The sequence below is a fragment of the Typopeltis vanoorti genome, chromosome 22 (assembly GCF_054136105.1).
Source record: "Typopeltis vanoorti isolate ZY-2024b chromosome 22, IOZ_Tvanoo_1.0, whole genome shotgun sequence".
Taxonomy (NCBI): domain Eukaryota; kingdom Metazoa; phylum Arthropoda; class Arachnida; order Uropygi; family Thelyphonidae; genus Typopeltis; species Typopeltis vanoorti.
This window is the reverse complement of record NC_143570.1, coordinates 1,540,586-1,557,203: the sequence shown is the minus strand read 5'-3', so window position 1 is coordinate 1,557,203 and position 16,618 is coordinate 1,540,586. Positions and strand designations below refer to the sequence as shown.

General features: G+C 37.6%; 1 protein-coding gene across 1 annotated transcript in view; it reads left to right on the top strand.

The window, feature by feature from the left end:
• LOC150094102 (voltage-gated hydrogen channel 1-like) overlaps positions 1-16,618 on the top strand; it is a 142,393-nt gene that overhangs the window by 26,921 nt on the left and 98,854 nt on the right. Inside the window, exon 2 of the mRNA XM_090412280.1 lies at positions 2,097-2,266. Within this exon, the coding sequence (XP_090268406.1) occupies positions 2,105-2,266 (162 nt within the window). The 5' untranslated portion in view covers positions 2,097-2,104. The remainder of the gene's footprint in view (positions 1-2,096; positions 2,267-16,618) is intronic.

The window sequence follows — 16,618 nt, the reverse complement described above, 5'->3', positions numbered from 1 at the left end:
TAAAAGGTATGGTTAGTAGGGATGTGAGGACTAGATTTTTTGCTTGGAAAGTTGTGAATGAGTGGAATGGGTTGCCAGAGTTGAGTGCTTTGTCTGTTAATGAGTTCAAGGAGAGATCCTATAGGTTTGGATCTCTTGCAATGAGCCTTTAGACTCTATGGAGATGCCCATATAATAATATATTGCTCTATACTTCTCTGTATAATTAAGGGGATAATAAATCCCCTCATTATTTATAGCCGGATACGAAACTCGGAGATCTAAATCTAAGAGTTTCATGCTGAAGAACTATCGGCGAGTCCAAGCGTAAGTCAACACCTGGATAGTATACAACACTAAGGCAACTCGGAGCAAGATCCATCACTATCCTTAATATTTTCTCATAATGTAAAATGTAGCTCCTAGGAGATGTATTACTGTTTTACATTATGAGGAGAGGTCACTACCCAGACCGGTTTCGACCCTTATTGAGGTCTCATCAGTGAATAGGTAGACCTTAGTGTTGTACTACCCAGGTGTTGACTTACGCTTGGACTCGCCAATAGTTCTTCAGCATGAAGCTCTTAGATTTCGATCTCCGAGTTTCGTATCCGGCTTTAAAATAATGAGGGGATTTATTATCCCCTTAACTTAATTTACGCTGCCGAAAAAATAGCCTCTTGGCTCTTTCTCTGTATAATTACTATTATTACGGGCAACTCCAGGGAGTCATTGGACTCATCGAGGGATGTTCCACTTACCGTATTTTCCGGTGTATAAGACGCACCCAAGAAATTTAATACAATTTTCTGGAAAAAACCTAAACTTTAAAGTATGATTAAAAAAAAAAAAAATGGATAAAATAATAGGTAATTTTTAATAGTAAACTGACCTTTCAGAAACCTGCAAAGGCCATGTCACTGTCATCTGACTCTTCTCTGTCATCATTAATTTCTTATAATATAGAAATAATTTTGTCTTCATATTCTTTTGGCATTTTTTGACTGATTTTTGTTTTTGTACGCATACAAAGTCCACTGCATTTCATGAAACAGTAACACCATGATGCACCACCTTTAAAATCTTCAATGTTACACTCACAGGCTACTTTGACTACATGTGTATGAATCATTTTTGTTGAAATGCAATGCCATTTTGCCGATTTTCTTGCACCCATTTCAAAACTTCGGTCTCTAGTTCTGGCCACTTTGCAATTTTTCCACATTCTGCGTGCTTTTCTTTATGCAAATTGTACAAAATCTCCTTCTGACCACGCCAAGTTCTAATCATTTTTTCTGTAGGCGGAGGTCCAAAATGTCTTTCAGCTTCACTATTCCCGTGTTCTTCCGCATATTTTACAACCTGCAATTTGTAACTTGAAGTATATGAATGTCGCCTGTTTTTTTCCATCACTAAAATCTATGGGGAAACATCAAACTGAACACAAAATATCTCAACATGTCAACTCAATACTGATGAACATCGGTAACCGATTACTTGGATAAGATATTATGAAACTTGAATACGGGCTTCCCATTCTTAGCCAATGACGCGCTAGAAGTCACGTGAAGGTCATGCATCAATTTGATTGCACCATTAACCGCCTACAAAGATCTTGGAACATAAAAGGGAGTGCATATGACTTTGTTCAAAGGAGCTTTTCTCCTATCATATCAAATGCCATTTGATATGATAGGAGAAAAGCTACCAAACACAAACAGAAATCCTTGTCATATTTCCATGATTTCTCATTTCTTGTTCCACAGTACTGACCAACCCTATTTGTCCTAAATCTCAATTTCTTTCCAAAATTTCTTTTTCACAATTTCACTTAGTGTCCTCAGTTATGCCTGAACAAATTACTAAGAAGAAAAATGATTATGATTCATTAAGAATATTATGAGGGAATATACAGAGCTGTTTGATAGATACTCTTATTTTATATTAATTAAAAAAATGTCTTTATGTTATGTAATTGGGGAAGAAAAATGACAGTTGAATTTTCCATATTAACTGATAGTTTAATGACACTTTATTGTGAATTATTTTCCTGTTATTAATTATATTTACACACACTGTGTGTGTGTATATATGTGTATATTTTTTCTAATGTATAGAAACTGTGATGATGAATTTCAATCAGAGTATGAACGATGAACTGGATAAAACGGATCCCAGTTTAAAATCCAGTAGGGTAACCCTAGATAGTGAAGAGGATCCTGGACTGAAGCCTTTAATCACATTTAGAGAACGATTAAGCAAAGTCCTTCATTCACATAAATTTCAGGTATGCAGAATAGTGATTGTTTTTTTTGCAATTACTTAAAGTATTAAAATTATTTAATTAATAAATATATTTATAAATATTTAATTTGTTAAATATTTATATTTAACAAATAAAAAAATTCTTATTTCAAGATAAGAATATTTTATTATTATTGTTGTTATTATTATTTAGGCCTCCAAGAAGTCAAAAGACTCATTGCAGGAGGTCCCTCCTAGGAAACACAAAGTCTATCATATCACTCCTTAAACTCATTGACCGTTCTCGCTCTCACTACTCTATCAGGCAATGCATTCCATGGTTCAGCCACCCTCCATGCAAAGAAACCACTCCTCACCCTCTTGTTCACAGTTTCCTTTTGTAACTTCCAGGGATGGTCCCTTGTCATCACTCCTTCCTGATGTTCAACCAAGCGAAAGAACTCTCTAGTGTCAACCCTGTAACCACCTCTCAACAGTTTAAAAGTTTCAATCATATCACCTCTCCTTCTATCCACCAAAACTCTGCAGTCCACATTCCCTCAGCCAACCCTCATAACTAGCATTGTACAGTCCTGAAACTGCCTTTTTGTTATCTGTCTCTGTACCCTTTCCACAGTTAATTTATCCTCTTCAAATCCTGGGGACCAAATCTGAGAACAATAGTCAAAGTGTGGTCTAATCAGTATCTTATACAACAGAATGATTACTCTTTCAGGTCAGCATCCTTCTCCTTATTGCAGCAATCCTTTGTGTTACCTTCACCCCCTTTGCAATATGTCCCTTGAATTTCAGGTTTATCAATCATCAACCCCTAATCTCTTGTCTCCCCTACTTCCTCCAGTATGTCTCCTCCAATAGAGTATGCAGCATCCCATCGATGTGTCCCAAACCTCAAGACCTTACACTTTGCTGCATTAAACTTCCCCCATTCACTTGCCCATCTGTCTAGCTTATTCAAATCCTCTTGCATGACTACCACATCTGCACTATTACTAATAACCATTCCCAGCTTCACATCATCTGCAGACAACTGCACATACCCCTGCAATCCAATGACAATGTCATTGATATAAAGGTTAAACATTATAGGTCCCAGTACCGAGCCGTGTGGGACAACCACTTGTAACCCTTTGCCTCCTTGAAACTGCCCCACCATGCACAACGCTCTGATACCTATCGGACAGCCAATCCTGAATCCAGTTGACCAATCTGACATCCAGACCCATGTGCTGCAACTTAAATATCAGCTTATTGTGTGGCACCCTGTCAAATGCCTTCGCTAAATCCAAGAAAATTGCAGTATATGCCTTTCCCTCATCTACTGCTTTTTTAACTTTATTAAAAAAGGCTAGCGTATTACTAAAACAAGAGCGTCCCCTCACAAATCAATGTTGACTCTCACAGATAACATTACCCTCATCTGCCCAATGTTCTATATGGTCCCTAACTAATTTCTCCAAGATCTTAACAACTACTAATGACACACAAACTGGCCTATAATTAGACACTTCCAATCTGCTACCGCTCTTATGCAATGGCGCTATCTTACCTTCCTTCCATTCTATGGACACCTTTCCCGCAGCCAGACTTTCATATTGAACCAGGTCAAAGCAGCTGTCAGTTCCTTAGCACATTCTCTCAAAACTCGTGGTGAAATACCATCCAGTCCCACAGCTTTACTGACATCCAGTCTGTGTGGTTAGCCTAGTGGCTATGCGCTTCACAACCATATACCTGGGGAAGGAGTGTCCTGGGTTCAATTCACGTTGCCAACGTGAGGAGCTTAAGGATCTTTCTCAGCCATAGCCAAGTTAGCTGGTCTTGGGTGTGGACAGCAGGGTTTTTTCCCTCAGTTTATCTGGGGTTTTTCATCCTGCAAGCAGGCAAACCGGCCCCGTGAACACACAGATCTACAGGCATAAATACTTAACCCCCCATGAGGGGGCTCAACTCACCCCAATAGGGACGAGGGAGAAAAGGGAGGAAACTCCATATGAATAAATAAAAACTGACATCCAGAGTACTCAGTATTTGGAACACATTTCCTCCTGCACCTCTAAACCTTGAACCTGCCCTGTCCCTCCCTCCCTCTAGTATTAAAATTTACTCCTCCAGGATGAAATACATCAATAAAGTGTTCATTGAACAATTTCACTATGTCCTCTGTATCAGTCACTCTATTAGCATTTTTATCTCACAATGTCATTCTTCCACAATCATTTCTCCTTCTACTGGCCACATAGCTAAAAAATTCCCTAGGATTTTCTTTGGATCTTATGGCCCAATCTCTTCTCGTATTCCAGTTTTGCCTTCCTTACCTTTTTTTAGCCTCTTTTTCACATGCCACCCCTGTTTAATATTATTTGTCATCCACTTTACACCAAATTGTCTCCTCTTCTTCACTTGTGGAATACAGCTTACTATTGTTGCTAACAAATATTCCTTCGCAATTTCCCAAGCACTAATGATATTCTGGCCTTCCAAGTCCTCCCTCCATGAAACTTCCCCAAGTTGATGTCTAAGACTATTGTAATCACCTGCCTTATAATTCCACATATATTCCTGTCTCTTTGATACTCCTGCATGTCTATTCATCTTCCAAGTCAAAACCACATTGTCACTGTCTCCAACTGGTGGGAGGGATGTCATCTTACTTATTATCAGCTCTTCTGATGCTATGACCAAATCCAAAACTCTTGAACCTCTTGTTCCCTCTATTACATGTTGCCTAAGGTATTTTCCCTCAAGAATTCTACAAATTCCATTCCCTTATTGCAGTGTTTCTCAAAGTGTGGTATGCGTACCCCCAGGGGGTACGCAAAAAGTCATTGGGGGGGGTACGTGGCAATTTTCGGTTATGCATAATTAAAGGAGTCATATTTTTCAACAAACAATTCAATTAGAGACAACCGGGATAAAATGGCACCAACTAATAACATCCCTCTCCAACATATTGAAATAATGGGAAAGAAGATGACGCTATTTGGGTAGATGACTTTGACGATGCACACAAACAAACTGTTCTCGATGCCAAAAGTAGTGATAGTGAGTAGGAGCTTCTTGGTAAGTTGCACCATTTTTAGTTTTTTTCTGAAAACTTTAGTTTCTGAAAATTCCCGCACGTATCTCGCAACACGATTTTTTAGCTTTAATTTTGGGAAAAAAGTTAGAGTTATATTCGAGTAAATACAGTATTTTTTTTTTAGCTTTCAAATTCTTACGTATGGATCATTTGTTAAAGAATGGATTTATAAAACCTCCAAAAGAGAGCAATATAGCAAATACAAGTAGCTGTAAGCAACAAGAAAATGTTGATATTGCATCTGGATCAAATGAAATTGATGAGTGTGTCATCTGACATCTCTAGAGAACCAAAATTTAAAAATAAATCATATTTTTTGTTTACATGTACATATAAATTCAAATTAAATAGATATTTAATTTTAATTAATATTATAAATTAATTTATCAATTTCAATTAATTTATTTTTTATTAATTAATTAGGGTACTTGGTAATAATGAAAATTTAAGAAGGGGGTATGCGGATATCTGAAGTTTGAGAAACACTGCCTTATTGCTACGTGCATCTTCCTCTCCCCCAATTTATACTGCTGTTGTTAAAATCTCCCATAACAATCATTCTTTTTGCACTTGTCAAGCTCAACTGTCTAAACATCTCCTGGTTCCCGCCCTCTGTGCTCCTTGGTCTGTAGCAACACCTCACTAAATATCTTGTCTTGCCCACCTCCACCTCACACCACATACTTTCAAAATCATTAGTATCACAGCCTTCCAAAGCCTCCACTCTTAGAGGACATAAGTCGTCACTTATCATAAGCAGTACTCCACCACCACGCTTTCCCTTTCTATCCTGCCGAAAAATGCTGTACCCTACTACTTCTATTCCTGTTATTATATCCTCTTCTGTCAACCACGTCTCAGTGGTTCCAATAATCTTTGTCCAGGCTGATGCTATCAGCGCCACCAATTCCTCGCTTTTATTCCGTATACTTCTGGCATTAGTATAAAGCATAAAAATGCCACTATTTCTATACCCAGCATTATCCTCTCTAGACTCCACTGGGCTCAGCGCTACCTGATGTTGTCCCCCTTCTCCCAAGTACCCTTTCCCACAAGAGGTCACCCCTGCTACCATCCACCTTGGGCATTCTAGTTTCCCTGCATTGACACACTGACTTGTTCAGAACAGCAATCTCACCAGATGCCTACGTCCTTCCTCATTCGAATGCAAGCGGTCTCTCACACACAATTCCTCTGTCCTCAAAAGCTGTCCATGCATCCACATATTCCACTCTCTTCTGACACATTCTAGCTATTATGTTATTCAATATGACTGTTCTTCTGCTCAGCTCTTCACAATCATACCTAGGCAACATGCACACTATCTTTCCTCTCTGCATCTTCTTTCGTACTACCTCAAGTAAGAATCTGATATCTCTCACTGCCCAATTTACATTACCTCTCAAGTCATTTGTTCCTATCATCTCTTCCACCCTTTCACCCCCTCTTAATTGCCATAGCCGCACTTTCTGTTGTTCCTCCAGGCAAACACTCCTCACGCATCCTATCTTGCACACCATGGATCATTGAGTCATCGTACGTTACACCTCTTACTATTGTCTCTTTTCTACTGTTTCCATTCTCCTCTTCTATTATTCCCATATCCCTTTCTCATTCCCTCTCTTCCACTTATCCTATTCATCCTATTCTCTCCTCTTCCATCATTCTCATAACTCTCTCTTCTACTGTTCCCATTCTCTTCTCTTCTATCATTCCCATACCTCTCTCTCATTCCCTCGCTTCTACTGTTCCCATTCTCTTCTCTTCTATCATTCACATACCTCTCTCTCATTCCCTCTCTTCTACTGTTCCCATTCTCTCCTTTTCTATCATTCTCATACTTCTTTCTCATTCCCTCTCTTCTACTGTTCCCATTCTCTCCTCTTCTATCATTCCCATACCTCTCTCACTCTTCTTCCCTCTCTTCTACTGTTCCCATTCTCTCCTCTTCTGTCATTCCCATATCTCTCTCTCTCGTACTGTTTCTATACTCCTATTCTATCATTCCCAAATCCCCCTCTCATTCACTCTCTCCTATTGCTTCTATACTCTCCTCTTTTATCATTTCCGAAACTTTCTTTCACTCCTACTCTGATTCTCCTTGCATACACCTCTTCCATTCTCCTAATCTCATCTTTCATACTTCTCATCTCGTTCACAAGATATTCCACCTCCTCTTTCAGCTCATCTATCCCTTTATGTAAGTTAGTCACTTACTCGCCATTCTTTTACCCAATCAAAACCGTCTCCGTAAACTTCACAGTCATTCAAGCCTTCCACACTCCTGACTCTTATTTTCTCATTCATACTTCGCTCGTTGTTCTCTCCTATCACACCACTCGTTTCCCGATATTCATTTCCCGTCCCTGAAGCAACTAGGTCGGTTATCGATATATCCAGTTCATTAATTTCCTCCGACTGTCTGCATTTTGCACATATACGCACTCCCCCCCCTTCTCTCACCTGCCACATATCCAAGTCCCGGGAAGCATACATGCCACAATCACTGCATGCCACAAAGTCCTTTATTATATTACATATAATAGAGTTCTTAAATGGCGGAGGACTTGGTGACATGCCATTTTATGACTGCAGTTGCGTCTGCTATTATTCCTTACTGCCAAGTACGTAACTACTAAACTAATCGCCAAAAAATCTATATGAACACTGTATCACAGATATATATATATAAATAAATAAATGCTATATATAAACATATATATAAATATAATGCTATAATCAATTATACTAGATAGCAAAAACTTATCTTCTCTTCCACTGCAATGTTGCCAACTGTGACCTGGGCTTCTTGGTAGCCCAACAAAACTCAGTAACAACGAAACTCCAAAAGCAGAACCACTAAATAACACTTGTGTTACTGAGAAAAAATTGCAGCACATTTCGCAAAAGAATTCACACTATACACGGTTTAAAAAACACTTTTCTCTACCACCGCTCAAATCACCCGCCACGTGCTTCAGCGACCCTAGCATATCAATTTATGGAGTGATGTTATTTTTTTTTGCACCAAGAGTAAGCGATGAAACCGTGTTGATTTTTTTGTGGCTGTCTTTTGTAGTGCACTTTGGTTGAACAACTATGTCATTTGATTGGAAAGGCTTGATGCATTTTGTCTGGGATGTGAGGGACATTTATAAGAACTTTACAACTAAAGGTAAGTTAGCCAGTCTCATATAGACGTGGCAAGATTTTTTTTTTTTTAACTGGCAAAGCTAGATAAAGAAGAACAAAATTCAGTAATTAGTCACCTGCAATAAACATCTACAGTTATTTTTATTGGGGCTAAAATATTTTCTAAACTATATACTCTGATTTACCTTTTGTTTGATTCAGTAGCACTTAAACAAGTATATTACAACATTGACCATCAGAAACCATTGTTGTCTGGGAATGCTAAATTCACCTTTTGTCAGCATTCTAGCAGTTTATATCACTTCACATCTGTTCTTTTTCTTTAGTGTTACATGGTGATCAGCATTCATTTCAGACAAATTATAGAGACTACAACTGTGTTAGAAATAATTATTTTAATTTCACGACGTTTCAGCCTTCATTTTAAGGTCATCATCTGGTGTATACACACACATATATACACAGATATAAGCTATATTAAATTTCACATAGTATGCTAAAGCAACAATGATTTGATCAATTATTATTCTACTGGCCTGACCTCTAGTGGAAAAAAAAAATCTTCATCTGTATTTTCTGAATAAGCTATGCTTCCTAATAGCTAGTTCACAAACAAAAGGTCTCTTTCATTTAATAATAGTTTTTTTTTTTGCATATTTATCTTAAAACATCTGTAAAAGACTAATTGCCATTTTCAAAGATGGGTAATAAACACCATGAAAGGAAATGAGCAGAAATGTTGGTTGGTTGGGCATAATTTACCATTGCACTCAAAATTATTCCAAATATCAGAACATTGAAAAGTGTTCTGATATTTTGAATAATTTTAAGACTGAAAAATAAAAGCACTCCATGATTGCTGTAAAGTCCAGGTCAAAAATGGCTGTTATCTTTAGTTAAATATGTTATGATTACATAAAAGAAGTTTCATGAATGGAATCATCTTTAAAAAATTAAAGGTTGTCAATCTATAGCACATTAGTATTAAATTATCTGAAATTACTGAATTATCTTGCCCTTAGTTAATTAAGAAACCCGGTTCCATAGATGAAACATAGCCTTTCAAGCCACTTAAGCTTATGGTGATGTATTTGCATTTCATAAAACTGCCTGCTCTTTGCTCAGTTGATACTGAGCAAAGAGCTGGCAGAAAGCTATACGATGCATCTCCTAAGATGTTATGTAGCCAGCATGGGAGATTAGGCCACAACCCCCTCCACTGCAAGAAGCAAAAGCGAAACTGGAATATGAGAGGAGATTGGTCCTAAGATCCAAAGAAAATCCTAGGGAATTTTTTAGCTATGTGGCCAGTAGGAGGAGAAACGACTGTGGAAGAATGATATTGTGGGATAAAAATGGGAATAGAGTGACTGATGCAGAGTACATAGTGGAATTGTTCAATGAACACTTTATTGGAGTATTTCATACTAAAGATGTCAGTTTTAAAGCTAGAGGGATAGGGCTGGTTCGAGGTTTAGAGGTACAGGAGGAGAGTGTGTTTCAGATACTGAGTACTCTGGATGTCAGTAAAGCTTTGAGACTGGATGGTATTTCACCACGAGTTTTGAGAGAATGTGCTAGGGAACTGACAGTGCCTTTAACCTGGCTTTTCAATGAAAGTCTGGCTTCGGCAAAGGTGCCCAGGGAATGGAAGGAAGGTAAGATAGTGCCATTGCATAGGGCGGTAGCAGACTGGAAGTGTCTAATTATAGACCAGTTTGTGTGTCATCAGTAGTTGTTAAGATCTTGGAGAAAGTAGTGAGGGACCGTATACAGCATTGGGCAGATGAGGGTAATGTTATATGTGAGAGTCAACATGGATTTGTGAAAGGGCACTCTTGTTTTAGCAATATGCTAGCCTTTTATAATAAAGTTACAAGAACATTAGATGAGGGAAAGGCATATACTGCAATTTTCTTAGACTTAGCAAAGGCATTTGACAGGGTTCCACATGATAAGCTGATATTTAAGTTGCAACACATGGGTCTGGATGTCAGATTGGTCAACTGGATTCAGGATTGGCTGTCTGATAGGTATCAGAGAGTTGTGTATGGTGGAGCAGTTTCAAGGAGGCAGAGGATTACAAGTAGGGCTCAGTACTAGGACCTATATTGTTTAACCTTTATATCAATGACATTGCTAGTGGATTGCAAGGGGATATGCAGTTGTTTGCAGATGATGCGAAGCTGGGAAGGATTATTAGTAATTGTGCAGATGTAGTGGTCATGCGAGAGGATTTGAATAAGCTAGATAGATGTGAAAATGAATGGGGGGTGTCAGTTTAATGCAGCAAAATGTAAGGTCTTGAGGTTTGAGAAACATCGATGGGATGCTGCATACTCTATGGGAGGAGTTATACTGGAGGAAGTAGGGGAGACAAGAGATCTGGGGTTGATGATTGATAGAAACTTGAAGTTTAGAGGACATATTGCAAAGGTGGTGAAGGTAACACAGAGGATTGCTGCAATTATGAGAAGGACACTGACCTGCAGAGATAAGAGGGTTATCATTCCGTTGTATAAGTCTCTGATCAGACCACACTTGAACTATTGTTCTCGGATTTGGTCCCCAGGATTTCAAGGGGATAAATTAACTGTGGAAATGATACAAAGACGGATGACAAAGATGGTTTCAGGACTGTACAATGATAGTTATGAAGATCAGCTGAGGGAATGTAGACCACAGAGTTTAGTGGATAGAAGGAGAGGTGATATGATTCAGACCTTTAAACTGTTGAGAGGTGGTTACAGGGTTGATACTGGGAAGTTCTTTCGCTTGGTTGAACAGCAGGAAGGAGTGATGACAAGAGGCCATCCCTGGAAGTTACGAAAGGAGACTGTGAGCAAGAGGGTGAGGAGTAGTTTCTTTTGCTTGGGGTTGGTTGAACCGTGGTATGTATTGCCTGATGGAGTGGTGAGAGCGAGAACGGTTAGTGAGTTTAAGGAGTGGTATGATAGACTTTGTGTTTCTTAGGGGGGGGGACCCCTCCTCGATGACTCTTGACAGGCTTTATGTTCTTAGGAAGGACCTCCCACAATGACTCTTTTGACTCCATGGAGGCCTGAATAATAATAATAATAATAATACAATGCCAAGAAGAAGAAAGAAAGGCCATTAAGCCCATGGCCAGAATGGGCAATCACTGGATGTGACTAAATTTCCCCAACTATATGACTACTCTGATTGAAACCATTTATGGAGACCAGAGCATGATGCAGTGGGGAAGCTTTCCCAAATAATAAGCAATACTGGAATATCCCAAAGAATTCATAAATATAATAGTAATCGATATAATCCTCTTTTCCTCTATATAGGAACATTTAATTGTTGAATACTTAAAGAAGAGGAAGACCTTACCATCTTACAGCAAGAACTAAAACATATTAAATGGGACATCATAAGTTTAAGTGAAGTTCCCAGGGAGGATGAACATTTAATAAAACTAAAAAATGGAGACTACTTATACTATTATGGGAAAACTAAAGGACAATACAGAGTGAGATTTCTAATTAAGAAAACAATTACACACCTTATAGAAGAATTTAATTATACAGATGAAAGAATAATAGAAATTACACTTGAAATAAACTCTAAACTTAAAATCTGGATCATCCAAATATATGCTCCCACCTCATCCCACACTGTTGAAGAGATAGAAGCATTTTATGACTCACTGCAGCACACTCTAGATAAAAAAAGAAATAGCAATCAAAACTTTACTATAGTAATGGGCAATTTTAATGCCAAAGTAGGTCATCCCATTGACAAATAGATACAATAGGACCATACATATATGGTACAAGCAGCAACTCAGGAATGTCTCTTACAGAATTCTCTATCAGTAACAAGCTTTATATTTGAATAAATTTTTAAGAAAGCCCTCAAAAGAAAATGGACATGGAAATATCCAAACGGAGAAATAAAAAAATTAAGTAGATTATATACTGTGTAATAATAAAGAAATAGTTCAAGATACCTCAGTACTAAATCAAGTAAAAACAGGAAGTGACCACAGACTGGTTAGAGCCAAAATTAAAATAAACTCCAAAATGGAAAGAATAAGATGGCTAAACAACAAAAAATCAAGAAGTTTTGACTTAAAAGCTATCGAAAACAAGGAGGATTACGAAGAAAAACTCGATCAAAAACTAGACTTAATAAATATATTTAAAGAAGAAGACATAAATAAAATAAGCAAAAACCTAACAAAAGTAATAATCTCAGCAGCCAATGAATTCAAAAGCAACAAAAAGACCATAAACTTTCAGATGAAACCTTACAACTACTAAAAAAGAGATGAAGTATGAAACAAGACAAAAACTTAATTTCTAAAATAGGATATGCAGAACTATGCAACAATAAGGAAAAAGGATGAGAAATGAAATAAGATCTTATAACACTAAAAAAATAAAAGAAACAATAAAAATATGAAAATACTAAGAAAACATTTATCAGTTGGTAAAAGTCAGATAACTGCAATAAAAGATAAGAATGGAACTACAAAAAGGAACCAAGAACCAATCCTAAGCAGGCTAGAAAAATTTTTTAAACGACACTATAGTGATCCTTCAATAGATAAATCAAATATAAATAACTCTTCATCTTTCTTTTTAAGGTTACACGGTGATCAGCATTCATATTTATGAATTTAGGGACACAAAACAAAAGTGTTGAAAATATTATTTTACTGATTAATAATAAAATAATAACTTGACGTTTCAACCCCTGTATTTGAGGTCATCATCAAAAGGATACGTGTGTATAAGAACGAAGCTACATGCTGTTGCACTCTACACAAGTAAATTACATCTATGTTGTTAACTAATCTTTTTTCTTAGCCTGCCCTCTAGTGATAAAAAAAAAATTACCTATAAAAACTACAATAAACTTTGCTTAAGTCCTCGCGTACTAGGATTCTTCTGGAATTATACAGTTTATATTGTTATACTACGATTATCTTCTGGATTTGTATAGTACAGGTTGCTATTGAATGTTCAGGAAAAAAACACTTCACCAAGTCTTCTTGTATTGAGATTTTTCTTCATGGTTGCTATGAAGGTTGCAGATGGGTCTTCCACATTCTTGGAATGGTCAGACCATCATTTTTATTCAGAATAGGATCATGTTTGAGCATTTCACATGCTTCCTTGAATTTCCGCTCAAACCAGGTTTTGGTGCAGTGTAGGGACGTGATACCTTTCCAATCAATTCTGTGGTATGTTTGGAGTGCTTGGTCAGAAAGACCAGTTTTTCCAAAATGGAGGTATTTTATGTGTCATTTGTGTTCATCCTTTCTGATTGGGATGGTTCGCCCTGTATCCCCTATGTATGGTATGTTACATGTGCATATCTATTTTGTAAACCCCTGGGTGCACTAGATGTGGCAGGGGATCCTTGGAAGAACTGAGTAGGTGTCTTAATTTTGTCGGGGGTTTAAAGGTGGTTTTCATGTTGTATTTGTGTGGCGTTCTGTCTGTTTTTTTTCAGAAATACCTCTAACATATGGTATAGCAATAACATTCTTGAAATCTTTTTTGTTATTAGTGGTATCTTTGTGGAGGATCTTTTGAATGGTTTTAATACTGTACCCATTTTTTATAAAGGTATGTTTGATGGTCTCATATTCATGGTTAAGAGCTTGTTCATTTGAACAAATGGTTTGAGCTCTGTGTTTAAGGGTGCTTATGACCCCTAGTTTTTGTGTTGGGTGGTGATAAGAAGTTTTGTGTATGTACTGGCCTGTGTGTGTAGGTTTGCGGTAAACTGAGAAGGAGAGATAGCCTGAAGGAAGACGTGTGTCTAAGAACGGAAGAGAGTTGTTTTTTTCTATTTCAATGGTGAATTGAATGCGTTTGTGTTGTTTAAAAAAAGATTAGTTAACAACGTAGATGTAATTTACCTGTATAGAGTGCAACAGCATGTAGCTTGGTTCTTATACACATGTATCCTTCTGATGATGACCTCACTACAGGAGTCGAAACGTCAAGTTATTATTTTATTATTAATCAGTAAAATAATCTTTTCAACACGTGTGTTTTGTGTCCCTAAATTCATAAATATGAATGCTGATCACCGTGTAATCTTAAAAGAAAGGGTCATCATAATTCATGGAGATGTGACCCACAAGCAGTGCAGCAGCCTCTATGCTAAGCTAAAGATACGTAGTTCCATGTTAATTAATCGACTAGCCTTTTTGAAACGATGTAGAGATAACAACTTAATACCCAACTGCATTAAACTAAAGAAGAAATTTACATCAGTTAAAGTGCTCCGTGTTTATGCCAGGCTAGAAAAAGCGTTGTTAAGGGAACAGATCCACGAGGCACTAAAGAACGTAGCTTTTACGCAAGCCAAAGTGTTACAACTAAAATTTGAGCTATCCAGTTACGTTAATCCGGAAATTTGGAATATTCTAGACAAGATCACAGACGACTCGGCCAAGCACCTGTTACGCAAAAACAAAGAACAGTTAATAACAAAGTTTCAAGCATTAAAACTACAGGAAAGCACAAGACAATTATGACGCCATAATGAAAGGAGTAGCCAATCACCCACAAATGCAGTTAGGAGCAACTAACCACTGTCTGGTTATCAACCAATCAGATTACAACCTCACCCAAGGTGAACTCTTGCTACCGGAGAAAGGTTTAAATTACGCAAATTCTCCGAGGTCAGTAAATAAACTAGATATAATATATCATATCGAGAGAGGTTTAAGATCCCTTCCCGCCAATTTAGCTGACAAAATACGGATGGAAACTGCCTGTTTACTAAATTCAACCAAAAAATTAAGCAGCAACCTAAACAAAGCGGAAAAACTGGCCCTCAAATCCCTAATAACCGTGACATTATTATCACTAAAGCAGATAAAGGGAATGCCACTGTTTTAAATTGGACAACCTACATTGAAAAAATGAACCATTTGGTATCAGACCACAACACCTACCAAATGGTGAATTACAACCCCATGCAACGCAACAAAAAGAAAGCTACTGAACTACTTAAATCAGTTAACACGTGACTGGAAGAAACAATTAAAAAATTAATACTACAGTATGCCCGTGCACCCAGAATTACACACAAGTACACAAAACAGACACACCATTACGTCCAATTGTAGAAGGAATCGACAGTCCGAATTACTACTTAGCCAAAAAATTAGCACCCACACTCAAGGAATTGGTTGGTCTTTCCCCTTCCTACATAAAAAATACACAACAATTCGTAAACAAAATTAAAAACATTATACTCAACGACCAAGATCTATTAGTCAGCTTTTGCATAACTTCCCTTTTCACCAATGTTCTAATCAATGATACTATCTTACTCTTACAGAACATATTTCCAAACGACATCATGGCTTCTTTGCCCATGTACTCTGCTCCGGATATTTCATGTGGCAAAACAATTTTTACCTTCAAAAAGAGGGTACAGCCATGGGCTCACCACTCCCCCCCCCCAATAGTGAACTTTTATATGGAAGACTTTGAGCAACGAGCTCTAGAATTGGCATGCCTAAAGCCCAAAATTTGGCTCAGATACGTCGACGATATTTTTGCCATTTGGGCCCACGGCCGTGAAGCACTAGATACATTCCTTAGCCACCTGAACAAACAACACAAACCAATTCACCATTGAAATAGAAATAAACAACTCTCTTCCGTTCTTAGACACATGTCTTCCTTCAGACTGTCTCTCCTTCTCAGTTTACCGCAAACCTACATGCACAGGCCAGTACATACACAAAACTTCTTATCACCACCCAACACAAAAACTAGGGGTCATAAGCATCCTTAAACACAGAGCTCAAACCATTTGTTCAAATGAACAAGCTCTTAACCATGAATATGAGACCATCAAACATACCTTTATAAAAAATGGATACGGTATTAAAACCATTCACAAGATCCTCCACAAAGATACCACTAATAACAAAAAAGATTTCAAGAATGCTATTGCTATACCATATGTTAGAGGCATTTCTGAATAAATAGACAGAACACTACACAAATACAACATGAAAACCACCTTTAAACCCCCGACAAAATTAAGTCACCTACTCGGTTCTTCCAAGGATCCCCTGCCACATCTAGTGCACCCAGGGGTTTACAAAATAGATTGCACATGTAACATACCATA